The following is a 19,636-nucleotide window of genomic DNA, read 5'->3' as shown; positions in this document are numbered from 1 at the left end:
TTCTTTCTCCTCAGGCTCTCTTTAAAAGCCCGGACGGACTCCTCTAGAGGGGAAGCGGTTTTAGAAGAACTTCACAGAAGGAGTTTCCTGAAGGCCTAAGCTGCTGCATCCCCGCTGTGTTACTGGCCCATGTATGGGAGGCAGAGAAGCCTTCAGGAGCTGGTTAGAAGACGCTTGGCTTATGCCTTCCTCTCTTTGGCTGACTTTTTCTTAAGTCTCTTTCCAGAATCAAAGGCCACCAAGCACCTCTCTCCACACTCCTGCTTCTCAGTGGTGGAGCTGAGCAGTGGAGGGAAGATACCCAAAGTCATGGGGAGAAAGTTTCACCCAGGAAGGCAGGCTGGTACCTTTGCCGCCACTGCTGTCTTTCTGCTGCAGGTGGCCTGCCCCTCCCTGGACCTTGGGCCCATGTGGAGGGCTTGCCGGGCAGTGCTGGTTCTCACATCTGACTTTGGGAGAGAGGAAGAGATGAAGAATAAGGAACATCATGGGAAGACCAACCACAGACATCCTGGGTGCCTCTCCCTCCTGGGGAAGATGAGCCTCTTTGCCCCAGGATGTTATGTCACCAGACTGGGGGAAGGGACCTGGGGGATGCTTTCTCTATCCCAGCATGGAGCTGGCACCAACAACTACATGGGATTTGCAAAAAGGGTTCGGGGTTCCATTTAGCAACAAAATATAAAGCTTGGGCAGGAGTTGGGGGCAGCTTGAAAAAGGTGCTAAATGATATCACAAAATTCCCCAGAGCAAGATGAAGACATCTGTGGTCCTCCAGAGGCACAGAACATGGTGAGTAAAAAGCCACCACTTGTCTGTGAGAGCTGAGCCCCAAATCCTCAGGTCCCGCAGACCCTCCTTCCAGGCCCCCTTGGAAGTTTGGTACTAGCCCGGGACTCTCTGCACCCCTCACTCCTGCCCGACCCCCACAGTCAAGGGTTGCACATGAGACAAATTAGCACAGACACGTGTGTCTCACATCACACCGGGTACTTAGGGACAGACAAGGACACACCTCAGGAAGTGTGTCTCAGAGAGGAGAAATGTACCCCAACAACAGGCAAAAATCCTCAAGGAGAAAGGGAACAAAAGACAATAAAGTTTTCATTGTGATCACACTACAGAAAAAAAAAATACCTTCTGTTCTTTGCAAAAAATGTGTGAAGGCCAAATTTGTGTTTTTTTTTCTTAAAAAAAAGGATGTTGCATGAGTTACAATGCAACCAGTATCTTTTTTCTTTGTTTTCTGCACTTGTTAAAAAAAGGATTTTTCTTTTCTTTCTTTTTTTTTTTTTTTTTTTTTTTTTTTTTTTTTTTTTAAAGTACAACACAGTCAGGTGTGTGGCCACGAAAGAGTAGCTGTCTTTGGCAAGAAGTGCAGGCCATGGTCCTCTCTGTCACCTCCGGCCCATCTCGCTCTGTCTCATGAAGTGGATGTTGTTGGCACTGTCTGACAGTTCTGGGTACTGTTCCACGGAGATCACGAAGAAGCCGTCGTAGCCTTGGACCCGCCCTGTGTTCAGCGCCTGCTGCTTCTCCCCCTCTGTCCAGGCCCGCAGGCCTTCCTCCCCTTCCCGAAGTCGCTGCTGCTCACGGGCCCATGCCTGGTGCACGGCTCTCTGCCGGGCCAGCTCCAGCACCCGTGCCTTCTCCTCATCCAGCGTTGTCCCATAGCGAGTGTTCAAGCACAGTGCCCCGTACTGGAGCTGGATGTCTGTGTAGCGTCTAGTCCTGCCATTGAGCATCGTGTTGATCTGGGACACGGTGACATTGACCCCATTCTCCAGGGTTCGCCGCCCCCCACTGAGGCCCAGGATGGCCAGGTCACCTTCCGAAGGCCCTGGTTTCACGAAGTAGTGGGTGTCCACCCCGTCAATGGTGAAGTGCAGGTTCTCCAGGTAGTGGGCATTGTTCAAGATGGCAGCAACCCTCCTCCCGTCCTCGTTGGCCACACTGATGATGTCTGTGGTCACTCGGCCATCCTTCAAGGCAAACTTGACCCCTTTGCCGAAGACCGAGCCACTGGATGCAAACTTCTTTGTCTCTGGGGCCTGTTGGCAGCTGGTGATTGTGGAGCCGTAGAGCTGGTCAAAGCGTTCTAGGGTGACGAAGGCCTTGAGCTGCTTCTGGACTTCACACTGTACCCCGAGGATAGACTGATGGAGGAACAGATAGGGAGAGAGAATGAGACAAAGGGGGAAAACCTCTAACAGCCTGAAGAGTCAGCTTACGTTACTAAGTCAAATCTATATGTATTTATTAACCAGTAGCATCCAGCTCTACTGCTGACCACTAGAATATCCTACCACCCTTCATCCATCCATGCACCCATCCTTCCATTAAGAAACTGTTCAGGGAACATCTCTGTGCCAGGTCCTTTTCTGGGCACTGGAGAGACGACAATGAATCAGACAATATCCCTGCCCTTGAGGAACCCATCATTTACTGGGAAAGACAGATGGGACACAAAAAACCATAATCGAATGTGGTAACTGGTGGTCTAAGAGAAGTAGTAGTCATGCCTATAGCTAACACATCTTGGTCTTTGAGCTAAAGAAGTCACATTCAGTATCTCATTTGATCTCTACAATCACTTTATGTAGTAGGTGCTGTCATGTTACTGATTTTACATCTAAGAAAACTAAGTCTCTAAGAAGTCGTAATGGGCCCACAGTAAGTATTTAAGCCAACATTTGAACTCAGGTCTGATTCTAGAGGTTTAGTTTCAAGGGCTCTAGATCAGGGAGCAGCAAAGATGGCTCAGAACATCTCAGCCTGAAGGCAGAGGAATGAGGTTCAAGGACAGACTCATGCTTGAGTTGGAACCTGGAGGATAAGGGGCTGATGTGGGTGAGATGGAGCAATGGCAAGAAGGCTTAGGAAGATGTAAAGTGGTGATTTAGGTAAACCCTCTTGCCCTGCTTTATTGTTCTCAGTTCTCAGCCTCTGCCCCCACAGTGTTCTTGGGGGCTTCTCAGATGCCCCTGCTCTTGGCTGCTTTGGGGGACAGATTAGGCCCTATTTCCATGTCATACCACCTACCATTCCCTCCCATGGCTCAGGGAGCCTGGCAAAGCCAGGTTTGGGCGGGCTCCAGGGGCCTTCTCGGCAACTCAGGGAAATGGCTTTAGAAACAGGCCCATCGGCTTCTCACTGAAATTAAGTCCTCTTTATAATTAATAGAACCCTGTCTGTGAACAATTATTTCCTAGAGTTTCACGGAAGCTGGAGTGCTCAACAACAAAGATCTCCGATGCTTGCCAAGGGCAGAAATCAATAATTCATTGACAGGCGAGGTTGGCAAACAAGCCGTCAGAGACTGGGGCTCTGCGCAGGGGAGAAGGTTAAGCTGGGGTGGTGGGGGCGGTGCGGGGAGGAGCTGAGCTGCGGGAATCAGCCCCGGGCACAGCCAGGCTGGCCTTGGAGGGATCCTGGGGACTGGAGCAGCTATGGCAGTGGAGAACAGCACAAAGGGTGGGTGGGCTCTGTGGTCAGACACACTAGGAGTCCTCATCACCTTTCCTGCTGAGTGACCTTGAGCAAGTCTCTCTGACCTCTGGTCTCATCTATAAAATGGGGAAAAATGCTCACAGAGTTGTTAACTCTTTCAAACATTTGTTCGTTCAACAGAAGTTTTGGGGCCGGACAGTATACTGGGTACCAGATAAAACCCAGTATTTGCCTTCTTGGGGCTCACGGTCTGGCGGAGACACAGGAAGAAAACAGGAACTCAAGTAAAGTGCGGTGAGTGCTTTGAAAAAGGAGAATTTAGGGTGCCACCAGAGCCAAGAGGCGCGAAGCCACATTCTCCAGAGTCTAGGGGAAGGAGGCAGCTGAGGACGAATGGAATCAGGTTGAACACATCAAGTTTCTGGCTGCCAGTGGTATGCCATCTAACGACCTCGCTTTCCCCTTCGACAGGGACCGGTGGAAGGCCTGCTCTCTGCCTGATTCACTCCTGCATTCACTGGGGGCAGCCTGGGGCCTGGAAGAGCCAGCTCATAGTACATACATTATTCAGAGAGGGACATGGGGGGAGGGGAGGAAGAAACCAGCAAAAGGATGCTTCTACCTTTACAGCTATAGAATTCCGTGAGTCTTTCCAACTGGGTCATAAAAGGAGCACAAGAGAAAGTAACATTTGTTTGAATGCCTACAGACAGCTCCGGGTTGGAATCCCAGCCCCACCCCTTCCCTTGCTGTGTGGCACTGGAAAGCCTTGGGCATTAAATCTGTACAATGTGAACGGGAATGCCAGGGGACAGTTGTGCGTTAACTGGTGTAGAATACCTCAGGCAAGTTCAAGGGCATCAAGGTGCTCGGAAAATACCACATTCATATTTAGAACACACCTTCCCTCCTTACACTTTCGCTCTGGGCAGTGACACAGGCTCATTGTTTTTGTAGATTTCCACACTGAGCATAACACAGAAAACTTAATAGGGCTTGTAAGGGTCTGTGTGCTGTTACAGCTGGGTCCACGGTGGCTTGCCAGTAGTAGGGTTGCTACAGATTTGCTGAACAGTTTCTGGTGGGCTCTGTGGAGGCCCCACATTGGTTTCCATCACGCTTTCCTGGAAAGCTTTGCAGGACACACTCCTGTCATGTCTGAAGGGCCCAAGGGTAGGCAGCCAATTACCTTGCTGTTGTCCCACTCCTGAGTTTTCATCTGTGTGTGGATGAGCTCGTAGGATGGTTCCATGGTGTCCGTATCTGGCTTGGGGTAGCCAGGGATCACGTTGTGTAGCTGGAATCCAAAGGTGAGGAGCCAGCTGTTCACATCTGGCGGAGAGAGAAGCAGACATGTCCTCATGGAGTAAGTGGCCCTCAGAGGTGACATATCCCAACAAATTAGCCTCGAGCTAGGCTGCAGCGGGGGTGAGGGGTAGAGTGCTGAGGGTGGGACAATCAAATACTACACGCACTTTGGAAAACCGTTCTGTGGTTATAAAAGCCATGTGTCCGCTCGGGACCTGGTGTGCCCCTCCTGGGTATGTGTCCAGTAGAGCCCGTGTTTCCAGATCCCCCGTTCTGTCACTCTGTCTCCTGGGGCCTTGGCCTCACGCCCAGGGGCAGCTGTGTATAGAGGAAGTCCCTTCCGCGTCCTCTCTGGCCATTGGGAGGACACACTTGTGGGGGACAGCCACATCCAAAGGGAACATGTAAATGAATGCTTTCAAAGAGAAAATTCACTTAAGACATAAGCCCTGCCTCCTCTCCCCAGTGACGAGATGATCTGTACCAAAGATCAAAGAGTCCCTCCCCCACCATCCCACCTTTCATTTATTCTGGTAAGTGACCTGAGGAAGTCACTTAACCTCCCTGTGCCTTCATTATCCAATCTTTAATACTGGGCCTGAGGATCTAACCCCATAGGGACTGGTTTTGTTGATGTTATAACATTCCTGGGGAGTTATTAATTAAAAAATATTAGGTTGAAGGACAGGGAGGATTTTGCCATGAGCCTTTGGCTCATTGAAAAACAGAATCAGGGAAGCCAACACGTAAGGAAGAGAAAGAGGATGGATTTTGTGCCATCTGCTACCTGGACCGCTGCTGCTGAATGTGCCAGGAGCGCGTTACAGTGACCCTCAGCTTGCATGCTCCGGACCCTGAAGGGAAGATGTGACGTGGGCATGCAAAACTTTGACACAAGAAAAAAAGATGAGAGGAGGGCAGAAGCCTTTCAGTTGGACAGGCTGACAAGTCTTCATGGAGAAGGTGGCCTTTGAGGCAGACATTGATAGTGGTGTACATTTTGTCAGGCTTTGGAGATGAAGGGGGCGTTTCAGGCAAAGACCAACCTGCAAGGCAAGGCCTGGAGAGGGGAGGTGAGTGCAGGGAGGGTTCAGGTAGCTGGAGAGCAGCTCAGCAAGGCAGAGAGAGAACCAGAAAGAAAATCTGGCTAGAGGAATGCTGTCTTTCTTCCTAGTCAAGAACCTCGTGTTTGCCTTTGTGTCTTGTTTGTGTTTTTGGATGTTGTGTTTTTTGGATGTCCCAGAGCCCCTCTGTGGGGTGTGAAACCTAGAGGTACTGGCATGGAGGGAAGGTAGGAAGGGCAGCTTAGAAACCCATGTTCTACTTCTAGAAAGATCGAGACAGGGAAAGAGCATGGTGAGGCAAGACATAACCCACGTCCAAATTCAGGCTCCCCAGCTTGCAGACTGTGTAAACTGGGACAGTTGCCTCCCCTCTGAGGTTTTACTTCCAGATCTACAAACTGTTGGTAGAAACGGTTTTCACTAAGCCCTGGAGAAGAACGCTTATAGTGTTACCACTCTGGGCAGCCATCATACGGGGGAACTGGTCTAAGTCTGTTACAGGAAGAACTGGGTTTCCTATACTATATTCTGAAGTGTCCAGCTCTGTTCCTGGCTCATCGAAGGTTTTCTGTGTCCCTTCGAATCCAGGCCTCTGCATCCCTGGACCCCCATTTCCTTATTTATGACATGAGACTCTTGCACTAGCTTTCCTCCAAAGTCCCTTTCCTCACTGAGTTTTTGAGAATCTCCGATTCTGTGAATCATGGCAGATGGTTTTTAAGGAAATTAAAACAAACAGAGCAAGGGGGAAAAAAATCCCCTACGAAGCCATTTTTGCCTGAGGCTGAGAACTTGCATCTGAATTTGTAGTTGGAAAGGAAAACTTCTATCAGTGATACTACAAATTCCCAGGAAACCAGAGGCCTGAAAAGAGGGCTGGGCCTTAATTATAAGTGATGGGAGGTAGGAACATTTCTCATGATGCCTTTAGGAAAAATGCTGAAAATTGATTTATTCATTGGTTGTTCTACAGCACTTTTCTGAAGAGTTGGGAATTTTACTCTTCCTTTTTATGACACCAGAGCTAGACATTTCCCTCAAGTTAAAAAGCTCCTCTTTACCCATTGGCCCCAGACTTACTTCCGTGTGGCCACCTGGGGCAGCGATGAATAACGATCTCTTTACGTGAGCACATTACAAAGTGAATTCCGTTCCCAGAATGAGGATTGTGGAGTCGGAGCAGAGTTCCACTCCAGCGTTGCCACTTCTCAGCAGGCCAGTTACTGTACTGCTCTGACCTTCACTTTCCTCCTCTGAGAAGGGGGACAGTGATCCCCATCTCACAGGCTTCACAGGAGGGTTAGGGCTGTGGTGTGTGTGATGTATTTGCGGTAGACGTTTTACGTGGTTGCCTTCCTAGCATCCCATTCTGCCTTCCCACTCTTTCCTTTTGGGGTATCTATGTAGCTGTAGGGACTCTGACTCCACCTAAGGGTGTGGCAAGGGAGCATATGACCTAGGCCTACCCACTGCAGTATATCTTAGGACCTTTGAAGAAAGTTCTGGAAAAAAGATGCTGCTTTTATGGGTGTTATTTCTGGGTGTGAGTGAGGTTGCACAGAGCTCATGACATAGTGAGAATTGATGGTGTGTTGGTTTTTAGTAGCAAAATGTTTTTCTGCACCATTCCCCCTCCCCGCCAGCTAACCTGCCAAGATCCCTCACAAGACGCTCACTGGAGGATGAGGCAGGGGGCATGCTGGATGTAGACACATATTAGTGCAAACAGGCTCTAAATCTGTAGAGTTTTTTGAGGCTGCTAGCAAGCTGAGCACAGTGAGGCTGTGTTGGGATATTCCTCTTTCCCACAGGCCCCGAGTGTGTTTTTACCACTGCACGTGCCCACCACTGTGTTCCCTCTTCTGCCTCACTCGTGGGACTCCTGCTCACAACAATACCACCTGGGGTTCTTGCTGAAAGAGACTCCTCCAATCAGTGTCAGCAGAAACAGGGTCCAGACTGGGCCGCCAAATTCAGGGGGCCAGGAGGCCGCATCCCTAAGGGACACTTACGTGAGCTGTCATGTGTGTTGTCCTCTCTAGACTTCCGTAAGTGAGGTCCTCTCCCTGGGCTGCCTTTCTCCCCATTAGCTGATGAATGTCCACTCTGAACCGGGCCCCACGCATCAGCTGCCCCCTGGCTAGGGGGAGCCATGCCTCCTGTGTTTCCACGGCCATCAGGGCAAACCTTCATCCTGGGCCCCTCATGCTGGACGGCCACAGTCTGCCTCCCCCGTGCTGTGCGCACTCCTGGAGGACGGCGGCCATCTTTCTATCCCCAGTGCCTGAAACAGTGGCCGCCAAGAGGAGGCATGTGTTGAGTGAAAATGAAACTGCCTCGAAATAGGAAGCAGGCATAGCTGGCATCACAGGAAAAAGAGACGGAAGTTGCCAGGTTTGCAAGTTGGGAGGCGCCCATTCTGTGCCAACAACAAAATCTCTTTCATAAAAAGTGCTGGCTTTATCCAGACCTGAATGCCGATATCTGCTCTGACCCCTGAGGTCTTCCGTGGCTGGCCTGTGAGTGGTGGCTTGCTGGTTGGACTGTGGCTGCTGGAGACATTTCTGGCACGTGTGACCAGTGGGGACACTTATATTTCAGGTAGTTTCCCAGTAGTGGAAAACAAAGCCCACTTTTTAAATCCAAGAAGAAGAAAGGGAATCGACACAAGCCATGTACTGTGCTAGGCAGGTTATTAAATGTACCTCATTTCGCCCTCGTGACCATCTTTCTCTTTTTAGCCCCTCTATTTCCCCTCTTCGGACTGAATATTTTTTTAGTCTTCACTTTATTTCCACCATTGACTAATTAGCTATGCCTCTGTTTTATTCTTTAGTGGCTGCTCAAGGATTTACATGTGCATATTTAATGTGCATATTTAATTTACCAAGGTCAGTGTAGGTGTTCTAAGTTTAATTTACAGCTCAGGAAACTGGAATTCAGGGAAGTTAAATAAGTTTTGTGACTGTTCATTACATTGCCCCAAATAAGAAAATCAAATTTTTTTTCCTTTAGCTATACCTTCCTCCACCTTATCGGAGACTCATAGGCAGTCTGATCTGGGTCAGAAACTCCCAAATTGTATGCTCAGGGTGTATCCGGGGAAGTATTAGGGTCTCATGGTGAAAAAAGGGCTTTCATGCTCAAACGTTTGAGAAACAGTGGGTAAAGGGGTTTCATGATCAAATGTTTGAGAAATCGTGGGTAAATGTATCAGACAGTTCTCTTTACTACAGGACTTCTCAGAGCCTTTCCTAAGCTGCAATGTGTTATTAAAATTGGAGAATGGTGGTCGCCCTGTTACATTAACTTGATGTCAGTACCGGTTTTTCCAGGATATTTCTCTAAACCAATGTTTCTTAAAAAATACTTTGGAAAACGCTGCTGTAAGAGAAAGCTCATGTTTGCTGTTACCCTGTCCCTCTTTGGCAAGGAAGACTATCTTGTGAGATGACTGGAGCAGCAGTGGGTCCTGTCCTGTGAATGAGCCCCGATCCTCACCTGTCATGAAGCACTTGATGTCCTGAGAGTTGCTGATGGGGTTGTTGTTTTTGAACATGTAGAGATTAAAAGGCATGATGTTGCCGCTACTTAGGTGCTTCCACAGCTCGTGGTCTGGGCTGGTCCAGCGGCCAGCCAGCACGTCATAATCCCGCCGGCCCATGTGGATGAGCTTGGTGAGTGGATCGTAGAGGCCCCCGTGGTAGCCGATGATGATCTGGAAGTTGGGGTTGGTGTCCATGTAGATCTCCCCATAGGCCGTGTACAGAATCTGCTTGATCATGAGGCCTGTTCCGCTGAAGACAGCGAGAGGGGTCCCGATGTTGTCACAAGCTATGTAGAACTCATCACCGCTGCTCAGCTCCATGGCAAAGAGGTGCCCTTGCAGGTCGTAGTAGAGGGATGTGATCTCGGAGCTGGAGTGGTTGTAGAGGTGGGTGACCTTGGTGGGGTTGGTCAGGTCTGCATAGAAGAACTGCAGATGGTGGCTGTGGCTGCTCTTGCTGGACACTCGCCGCCCCAGGCCATCATAGCGGTACCTGACGCTCCAGCCTCCGGCCCGGTTGTACGCCCTGATGAGCAGGCCGGCCGAGTTGTACTCGAAGACGTCCCCGCCCCGCTGCCGCAGGAAGCCATCCTCATCCATCTTGTACTGCACGTCGCCCAGCCTAGTGATGCGGTCCCGGAGGTCATACCTTAGTGGGGTAAGCCGCGCACTGTTCCCAGGGCTCAGTAAGTGCAGGTTTCCGTTGAGGTCATAGCTGTATCGCCAGAGTGGCTTGTCATTGATGGAGACCGTCTGCAGCTGGCCGTCAGCGTCATATTCATAGGAGTAGCGGGTGGTATTGGCATACGGTCCCACCTTCAACTCCTTCTTTACCACTCGGCCCATGTTGTCATACTGGACGGTCATCCAGTACATGAGAGAACGGAAAATCTCATACTGCACTTCCTTCATCCGGCCATAGGCGTCAAAGTGTTTGGTGTGGGTCATGACCGCCGTTGTAATGATCTGGTTAATGTCATAGTAGATGACACCAAACTTCCCAAACTGCTCTGTCCTGCCTGACACGTCATCATAGCGATAGAGATCGATAGGCAGTGGGGTCTCATTGATCACAGCCTGCATGCTGGTCACCCGGAAGCTGTTGTCATAGTTATAGTCAAAACGGGCATTCACCATGCCTTCCTCGGTGAAGCGGAAGATCTGGCGGTCAATCAGGGGCCCGATTTGGCGGTAGCGGATGGTGCAGGTGAAGCCCTCGTTCTGTAGGTTGATGGTCTTCAGCATGCCTGCTGTCTCGTCGTAGGTGAAGCTCACCTTGGTGGTGTCATACAGCATCTCGGCCAGCTTTGACAGTTTGCCATACTTGTAGATGACCCTGCGGCCAGTGCCCAGGTAGAAGGTGTGGAGGAGGTGGCCATCCTCGGTGAAGTCCTGGATGACGGAGGCATTGCCCTCGGGTGGCTGGTAGATGTTCCTGTAGTAGCCCACGGACCGGATAGTCTCCAGGGTTTGCCGGGCCACGTTGGGCATCGTCACAGAGGAGAGGCGGTCGTTCTTGTCGAACTCAAAGATATACTGCCTCTGGCTGTGGAGTAGCAGCACCATGGACTGGAGGGAGAGGGAAACAAAGGGGTGAGAGGAGGCTGGTGGGGAGGAAGGGGAAGTCTGTGTGCTTAACGCTAGAGGAGGGGAATAAATGGCCAAAGAAACCAGCGGTTCTCCTAAGTTAGGCCCAAACCATGGCTTTCTAACCAATGTGCCGTAAGCTGCTGCAGTGGGGACACAACTGTGCTAATAAGGTAAGGACTTCTCGGGGCATGTGGATGGTTTAGTCAACTGGGTGTCCCACTCCTGGTTTCGGCTCAGGCCCTGATCTTGGGGCTGTGGGACTGAGCCCCACGTCGGGCTCCACGCTTAGATTCTTTCTCCCTCTTCCTCTGCCCCTTCCCACTCATGTGTTCTCTCTCTCTAATAAATAAACAAAATCTTAAAAAAAAAAAAAAAGGCATTTCTTTCAGCCCTTGGGCCTGGCACTCAGGCCATCTGTTTCCTGCGGTGGGCAGCCTCGTTGGTTCGCCCCTTTGTGTGGTACAAAAGTGATGATTTTAGTGGGTGCTGGTGTGTGAGGAAGTTCGGGAGTGCTGACAAGGAGCATGGCAGCAGCCTCTCTCCTGGCTTCCTTGCTTCAGCTTCCTTCTCAAATCAGTCTTCTTACTCAAGCAAGAATGATCTTCCTGAAACCCAGCCTGACGGTGTCTCCTGTCTGTTAAATAACTTCTGCTGACTCCACGTGGCCCACGGGGTAAGGACCGCACCTGAGAAGGGTGTTTCAGGCTCTGCGTGATTGTTTATACAGGAACAGGTCAGATGCCCACGGTGGGGCGGGCTGTGACGGGAACGTGGGAAGCAGCTTCCTAACAATGGCCTTATTGTGTGGCCCCATGAAGGTTCCTTCCGCCTCTGGGTTGGGGTTGCCAGTATGTCAGATCACCTCTAGGGTCTCCCTTAGCACCACCACAGAACGCGGCTCTTGGAGATGCTCACCCAGCAACGGATGGAAAAGACGAAGCACAGAACAAGCACGGTATGGGCCCCAGGCAGGTGGCCATGGGCAGGAAACAAAGTCAAGATGTGGGTACCAGAATGGGGGTCTGAGGCGCAGCTCTTTTTTGGGAAGAAGTCAGCAGGCAACAGACCTATCGGCTTCTCGGCAGCAAAGCTACCATTTTCTCCTGTTTGGGACCAATTTTTGCTTTCAGAGCTTTTCTGATTCCTAGCCCCTGGGATGCAATAAATCCTGACCTGAAGCAGAAGGGATTTACTAAGTTATGCCCACCATTCAAAGCTCAGGATTAATTACCTCACTAGTGTTCTGCCCTGTTCTCTGTGACCAGATCCCACAATTGCTCCAGATCGGGGGAAGAGCCTGCCTGGGTCTGCACCCTAAGTCCTGCTCTGTGACACCAGTTAGAGTTGGGCTTCTTCCCAGCTCTGGTCTATCACATGGGGCTTTCATCTCCTGCCCCCAAACTCCTACCTGCCGCACCATCGCTACAATCTAGCCAGATGCCTGTCAGGTTCCCGGTCCTTTGCAGCAGACTTTTTGGAACACTTCCTTTAGAAGACCACATGGGTCTAATCCATCCCACTGAAGGCAGCAGGCTGGGCCTGGCCATGGGTTGAGCCACAGTGGCTGGCCTTCTGTATGGTAAGGCCAGTGATGGGGAGACAGACACCTGCCTTCTCTAAGTATGTGTAGCTCCACGTCTTCCCATCAGCGAAGATCCTGGATGTGATGCGACCTGCCTGGTCATATTCCATCCTCTCGGACATGATGCCTCTTTGGACACCAGCGATATGGCCCCCAGGGGAGTAGGTCACGTTGACACCATTCAGCCTGCTGCTGGGTGACCAGAGGCTGGGCCGCCCTGCTTGGTCATACAGGATCCGGAGGGTGAACTTGCGGTGGTCATCATAGATCTTCTCTGTGCGGGTCACGCGGTCGAAGTCCAGGGACAGGAGATTCCGGTTGTGAACCTGGGAAAGGGGCAGGAGGGAAGAGAGTTAATCTGGACATGGGAAACTTTGGTGTGGGAGGGTCCTGAGTAGAGGCGGCAGCACAGGTCATGGGTATGACAGATAGGATCTGGGGTCCTGGCTTGGTCACCTGTCAGTTCTGTGATGCTTCCTCATCTGTAAAATGGGAATAATAATGTCAATTGCATAGGGCTATTGTGAGAATAAAGACAATGCAGGTGTTGAGCAGACAGTGGCTAGTCCTAAAGACAATCCCTATCATTTCCTAATGTGATTCTTCTAATGAGGACAGAAAGGCAGATCCTTCTTGACTCTCTCCTGAAAAGGGAGAGGCTGGGCGGGTCCAGCAAATTCATGCATGACCCCGTTTCTCATGTGCCAGGCAACATGCTGGTGTTTGGCACTGAGGAGACCAAAGCTCAGGGACATGAAGGGACATCCTCCACATCTCCTGGCTGGTGAGTGACTGTGTCTGGATGTGACTCTCATTATGACAACAGGCCAACAAAAAGGTCCTCTGAGTGTATCTGTCCCTTTTAGGGGCCTTGGACCTTCCATCCCCTCTGGGGTTGCTGCTGCCCTCCGCCACCATAGTTAGGGCTTCCTGGTTACCTTGGTCAGCTCCCAAGGGGTGGTCTTCTTCCTGGAGGGCCCTGGAGGCAATGTGTGTTTGGGTCTAGGACAGCTTCTGTGGCTGTAGGCTGCCCGGGGACAGACAGAGTCCCAGCTTTGGGACATTTTTCCCTTTGTAGGATCTCTACATGGGCTGCTAGGTCAGCACACAATTCACTTTCCCTCCAGAGTCAGGAATACAGGGCTCCCAAAAGGGTAGCAGTAAGTCAGGGTTTTTCACAGTTTAATAAGGAAATATAATTCAGAAGCCTACTTCCATATTGGGGTCCACCCCGTGGGCACCGGTTGCCCCTGAAATACTGCCAGGTACTCCGAAGCTAAAACGCTGGCCCCCTCTAGCTGGGCACACTGGATGACTCTTCCATTAGTCACTGGCTAAGTCTGACAAGGAGTCAGGAAAACATAAGAGGAAAGTGGATAATGTAGGTCACATGACACAGAAGTGCTCACGTAGGCCACGGAAACGGGAGGCTCTGTAGGGATCTGGGTGGTGAAAAAGGTCCTGTCTAGAAATTGAGGCCAAGATTCCAGCCTGTGTGCTGTGATCCACTGCTTTTCAGTGTGACCTTGGGCAAGGGACGTTCCTCTCTGAGTCTCAGTTTCTTTCTCTGTGAAACAACCGAGCTATGATGAGGACTGAAGAAGCCTTAAGTCAACTACCTCGTGGAGTTCTGGGTGCACTGAAGGTCCTGAATTAATGATTGCAATTATTTCCATTAAGGCAGCAAATGATCACGGTCATTCTCAGAGAAAGTACAGACATGTGTGTTTCTCCCTTCTCCGTCTCTCCAAACAAATCCTCAAACCTTGAAAATAAGGATTTATAATGATGCTGAGACAACTTTAGCTGCGAATGGCCTAGTTATAATAAGGTTGCCTTCCCAGGGGTAATCAAACACAACTGCAGAGCAAAAACAGTGTGGCAGACAATTCCCATGAAAAATCGGAGGCGCTGGAGAGCGAAGCTGTGTTCTTTGCCGGGAAGGCCAAGGAAGATGTAGGGTCCACACCACCACCAACAATGGGACCCATTTAGAAGCCTCTTTTGCAAGGTCCCCTGCGACTCCCCCCAAGGAGGTGCCACCCAGCCAGCTGCCCCCGTTGTCCCCAGAGGACCCCTGGTGAAGGGGAGCTAAACCTCTGTGGCAAAATTAATAAAATTGAATTAAGCAGCTCACTGGGGGAACCGCCTAATGCTTTCTGTGCTCGGCAGTGGCGGCAATGAGATTATTTTACACCTTTCTTTATTAAAAAAAGTTCCCAGTTGTATAAAAAATGAGCTCCATTATGGGGCGGTGCACCCGGCTAACATTCTAATTCCACATGCTGCCACTGTGGGTGGCCATTTATTTTGGGAGGACTTGGAGATGTGGCCGCCCGACTGGAGCGCCATCAATCTCAGGCTGGGAGAGGGACCAATTAGAGCCTGGGAAACTTCTGGTCCAGCTCACACCGTAGAGGGGAAACCCTAACGGCCCTAATCACCGCCGTTCATGGAGCACCTGGGCTCTACCAGCACTGGGCTAGGAACCTGGAATAGGTTGTCTTGTTTCCACAGAGGAGGGGGAGACTCAGAGGACTTGCTTGGGGCTCCACAGCCAGGTACAGGCAGGAATCAGACCGAGGTCAAACTTTCTGTTTAGCACACCGTCTCAGATGTGCCAGAGGGGCTCCTGGAGAATTCAGACGGGGCTCCGCGAGGCTGCAGGGGGTGGCAGGTCACAAAGAGCCCAGACAGCAAGGCCTTCCTCAGGGAACTAGTAGAAGCCTCCTTCCCTCATTCGATTTTTGCCAGAGTTCTTGGCCATGGAGGAAACACAGAAAGCCCAGCTTTCTGGGTTCTCGTTGTGTGACATCGGCTATGTCGGGACACGAGCCGTGCTGCACAAGGGTGCTTCTGTGGTTTGCAGGAGTCCGGAACATCTTGCTCACTTCTGTGGTGCCCTTCAGCCCAGCAAGTGTCCGCAGAGCACCAGGGGCCGGCAAGGTGCCATGCTGAAAGCCAGCACTAGTTTCTTCACCGTCTCGCTGCCCCTCACCTTCCATTCTGAAGCTGAGGGAGAAGCAGCTGGGCAGTGAGGCCCCACCTGGGCCTGAGGTAACTCTGCCAAACCACGTGGCGTGAGGCAGAGACCGGGCGGCTTCAGGGCATCGGCAGACTGAAAAGCACCCACATGCCAACCCACTGGTGGGGACAGCTGGCGGGGGAGGGGCCTTGTGCTCATTCAGGAGGGGATAAGTGCCTGGAAAGAGCGCAGGATGTGGCTGAGGTTCCAAAGAGCTCCGAATGCATAACAGGAATGACTAGAACGGTGGCGAGAATGTCAGGAACAACAAGGGGAGTGGGTAGGACTGACCACTTCCTGGGCACTAGACTCTGTCCAAGGCACTTCATATACGATTTCTAATTCTCGTGGCAACTTGTAAAACTGATTTTAACCTCCCCATTTCTTGGGAGAATGAAACCGAGGCTTTGGATGAATGAAAGCACATTATGGATTTGCTCAGATTCAGTCAGAATATAACAGAAGCTGGAAACCCAAACTCAGGCCCAACATTAAAGCTGGTAATCATTCCGCAAGTAACAACTGAAGAGATATTTGAGACTTACTATGGGTGGGAGGGGTGCCTACTTGACTTTCCCCCTTTCGCAAAGGGTCCAGGAAAAGTTTCTCCTCTAGGGCCAGTTTCAAGACCAGAACCCCGTTCTCTGGCTTGATCCTCATTCTTTCATCCTTCTTCTCCACCACCCCCCACGGCACCCTCCCCCCACCCACGTCCAGCCTCCCCACCCCAGCGACCTCCAGAGCTCCAGAGGCTGAGGCCCCACCCTACCGCCCGACCTGCCCCGGGCTTGCTCACCCGCAGCCGGCGCCCGAACACCGTGACCTGGCCCCGAGCCTGCTCCTTACGCTGCCGCCACTCCACCAGGTTCAGACCGTTGTCAATGGGCAGTGTGACGTTCCTCTTGCCCACGGTGGGGTTGACGGTGCCCGCCAGCAGGTGGGGCTCCGTCTGCAGTGCCACCTCCATGCCGTTGGCCAGCAGCAGCCGCAGGGAGCCATCGGCCCCGATGTAGTAGCTGTTCCGGACCTGGTCTGAGGGAGAGGAGAGGGACCGGCTCTGCTCAGAAGGGCTGAGCGTGGAGCGGGCTGGGGGTGTGTGAACCAGGGCATTGGTATGTTACTAAGTGGGCTTATTTTTCTGATAATGGAAACAGAACGTTATCAGTGAAGAAAACTAGAAAATAGAAGGAGATGGTCCTGGGGCGCCTGAGTGGCTCAGTGGGTTAAGCCTCTGCCTTCAGCTCAGATCATGCTCTCAGGGTCCTGGGATCGAGCCCCACATCCGGCTCTCTGCTCAGCAGGGAGCCTGCTTCCCCCTCTCTCTCTGCCTGCCTCTCTGCCTACTTGTGATCTCTGTCAAATAAATAAATAAAAATCTTAAAAAAAAAAAAGAAGGAGATGGTCCATGATCTTATTACCCAAAGAAAGCCGCTGTAAATATCTTGTCTATTTCTAGGCTTCAGGATATTTCTGAATACTTTGATAGCCCAAAGTAATTCGTATGGTTTTCCACTGATCATGGTATTATACTGTTGAATATTTCTCCTAAATGTTTCTCTTAAAGACTGCATAATATTCCATCATATGGAAATACCATAATTTATCTAACCAACTCTCAAGGAGATAATGTTTCATAATTACAAAGTTAACACTGCAAATAAACATACTGTAAACATTGTGTTAAGTGGAAGAAGTTGGACACAAAAGACCACATGATGTATCAATGAGTCTTTACATGAAATGTCCAGAACAGGCCAATTCAGCGAGGCAGAAAGTAGATTAGTGAGGGAAAGGTAGAATGGGGAGTGACCGCTTATGGGTATGAGCTTTCTTTTTGGGACTGATAAAAATTTTTCAGAATCAGATAGCATTAATAATTGCACAACTTTGTAAATATACTAAAACCCCCCTGAGTTGTATATTTTAAAAGGGTAAATTGTATATTTTAAATTTTTTTAAAGAGTGAATATTACTATGTGAATTACATCTCTATTAAAAATATACTTTTTTGGATAAATCATTGTCTTCGTTTTGGGTTAAGTTACTAGAACAAAGGGTTGAACATTTTTAAGGTTCTTAATATACACCAGGGTAACAATATTCTTTATAACAAGGTGAGATATAACTCCAATAGTCAACTGACAGAATGTCAAACATATGCATGTTTTAAGTCATTGCCATATATATATATACATATATGTATATATATATATATATATATATATATATATATATTTTTACACAATTTAAAAATAAATCTGATTTTGAAATTTTAAGCCTGATTAAAACATTTAAAATTAGGATCTTTTGCTAAAAGAAACTTCTGGAGAAGAGTAAATTTCAGCTGTAAAAAGCACACAATTCTTTTCTAAAAATGGAAATATCTCCAAATTTGTGCTACAGTCAGTTTTCTGCCTCTTGCCCTTCCTCAGCTGGTGCTTCTGCCTGCACCTGCCCCTCTTCCATAAACGCCAGCCTGAGTCCTCGCTTCGAGGCTCTGCTTCATTTTCATTTCTCCCCAGTAGGTTCCCCGGTTCCTTGGTCGGAACGAACGCCTCCTCTTTCTTTAGCCCCTTACAGGTCCCATTAGTGGTCCTGCAGTTGAGGGGGTGCAGGGCTTACCATTCTGGTAATGAAGGCATTCTCAAATACCTAAGTGTCCGCTGTGAGAGGGGACAAGTGCCCAGAGATGGAAAGCATGGCTTCCAGAGCCGGGCTATCAGGGTTCAGGTCCCAGCCCTGCCACTCTCTTGGGCAAATTCCTTAACCTGGCATCCCTCTGGTTCTTCATCTGTACCTTGGGGATAATAGCTGTTCTCTTACCTCATGGGATTAAGCGGGATAATGACAATGAAGAGCTGAGAGTAGAACTTGGTATGTAGTGAGTATGACATAAATGCAGCTGTTACTAGTTTTATGTGCTTGGCGCTGTACTAGTCGCTGTCAGGTGTATCTCTTGTCCTCTCCCCTCTATCTCCATTGTCCCGTTTCACAGAGCTGTCATAGTGAACTTCTCTAGTACTGATCATGGGTTTTTAAGAGCTCCCCATGTCTTTTAGATCAGTGGTTAAGAGAACGGGTTCTAGAATCTCTTTGTATTAGTCCAAATACCCTAGCCGGCATGTGTCCTTGGACAAGCCACTTAAACTCTCAGTGACTTCCTGTCTTCACTTGGAAAATGGAGATGTTCATAATACCTCGGAGGGCTGCGACAACATGACACAGGACTATGAATGTAAAACACTAAAAATCCGCTTTATACTTACTAAGTGTTCTAAAATGTTAGCTATCACTGTTATTATTGTATATGCTCAGTTAACAGTTGCTGGACTGAACTAGAGATGTTACCGGCTACGTTAAATTAAAAAAAAAAGGGGGGGGTAGTTTTGTAGGAAACCCTCGCCAAGTCCTCCCAGCACCAGATCAGGCCCTTCCTCTGCCATTCCCTTCCCCTCTCCATCCCTCACCCGTTCTTTCTTTTTTTCACACACAGAATCCTAAGATCTGCCTTAAACTTGCTATGCATTATTCGCTGGCAATCTGTATTTTACTTCCTTCGAACGGTGGAAAAGCCTGTGTTAATTTATCTTTTAAAGCTGCTTTTTGCTGAATGCACACACGTCCATTAATGGTGACTCTGGATGCAATGGTATCTTGTAGAGGCCCATCTCAAATGATCCCCATTTAATGTGAGCTGTGACTCCCCAAGCCTGCCCCTCATTAGCAGCTGCTTCTTATTTCTTCCTAGGCCAGACGTAAGATGAAGCTGAAAGAGCTTTTCCGGAAGGCTCTACCAAGGCAGCTGCCAAATGTGGCATCTAAGCCTGGCATGAAAGAAGGAAAGGGAGTGTGGCAGAGGAACCAAAGAGGAAACACAGGTACCGTGCTTCCGGGATTCAGGGAGGCATTCTTCCTTTCCCCACTTTGATGTTTCTGAAATTGGAAAGTGTCTGAAGTCCTTGTATGAATTTTGAGCAGCGTGTCTCCCCCTCCTCTCCAAGCTGAAAAGTTGCTATTAAATTTTGACAGTACATTTTAAAAGTGAGGAAATGCAGTATTTTCGAATTTTA

The 19,636-nt window shown here is 49.7% G+C and overlaps 1 protein-coding gene across 1 annotated transcript in view; it reads right to left on the bottom strand.

The window, feature by feature from the left end:
* Nucleotides 1-1,320: 1,320 nt before the first annotated feature.
* Nucleotides 1,321-19,636, bottom strand: part of LOC111154485 (teneurin transmembrane protein 4) — a 373,890-nt gene continuing 355,574 nt past the window's right edge. The window contains exons 26-30 of the mRNA XM_022514097.1: nt 16,363-16,598; nt 12,571-12,867; nt 9,324-10,938; nt 4,640-4,782; nt 1,321-2,156 (exon numbers count right to left, since the gene is read on the bottom strand). Coding sequence (XP_022369805.1) covers nt 1,398-2,156; nt 4,640-4,782; nt 9,324-10,938; nt 12,571-12,867; nt 16,363-16,598 — 3,050 coding nt within the window. The 3' untranslated portion in view covers nt 1,321-1,397. The remainder of the gene's footprint in view (nt 2,157-4,639; nt 4,783-9,323; nt 10,939-12,570; nt 12,868-16,362; nt 16,599-19,636) is intronic.

Source organism: Enhydra lutris, unplaced genomic scaffold (genome assembly GCF_002288905.1).
Source record: "Enhydra lutris kenyoni isolate GAN:26980312 unplaced genomic scaffold, ASM228890v2 scaffoldscaffold37, whole genome shotgun sequence".
NCBI lineage: Eukaryota > Metazoa > Chordata > Mammalia > Carnivora > Mustelidae > Enhydra > Enhydra lutris.
The sequence above is the reverse complement of the archived record's forward strand: the minus strand, read 5'-3'. Positions and strand labels throughout refer to the sequence as shown.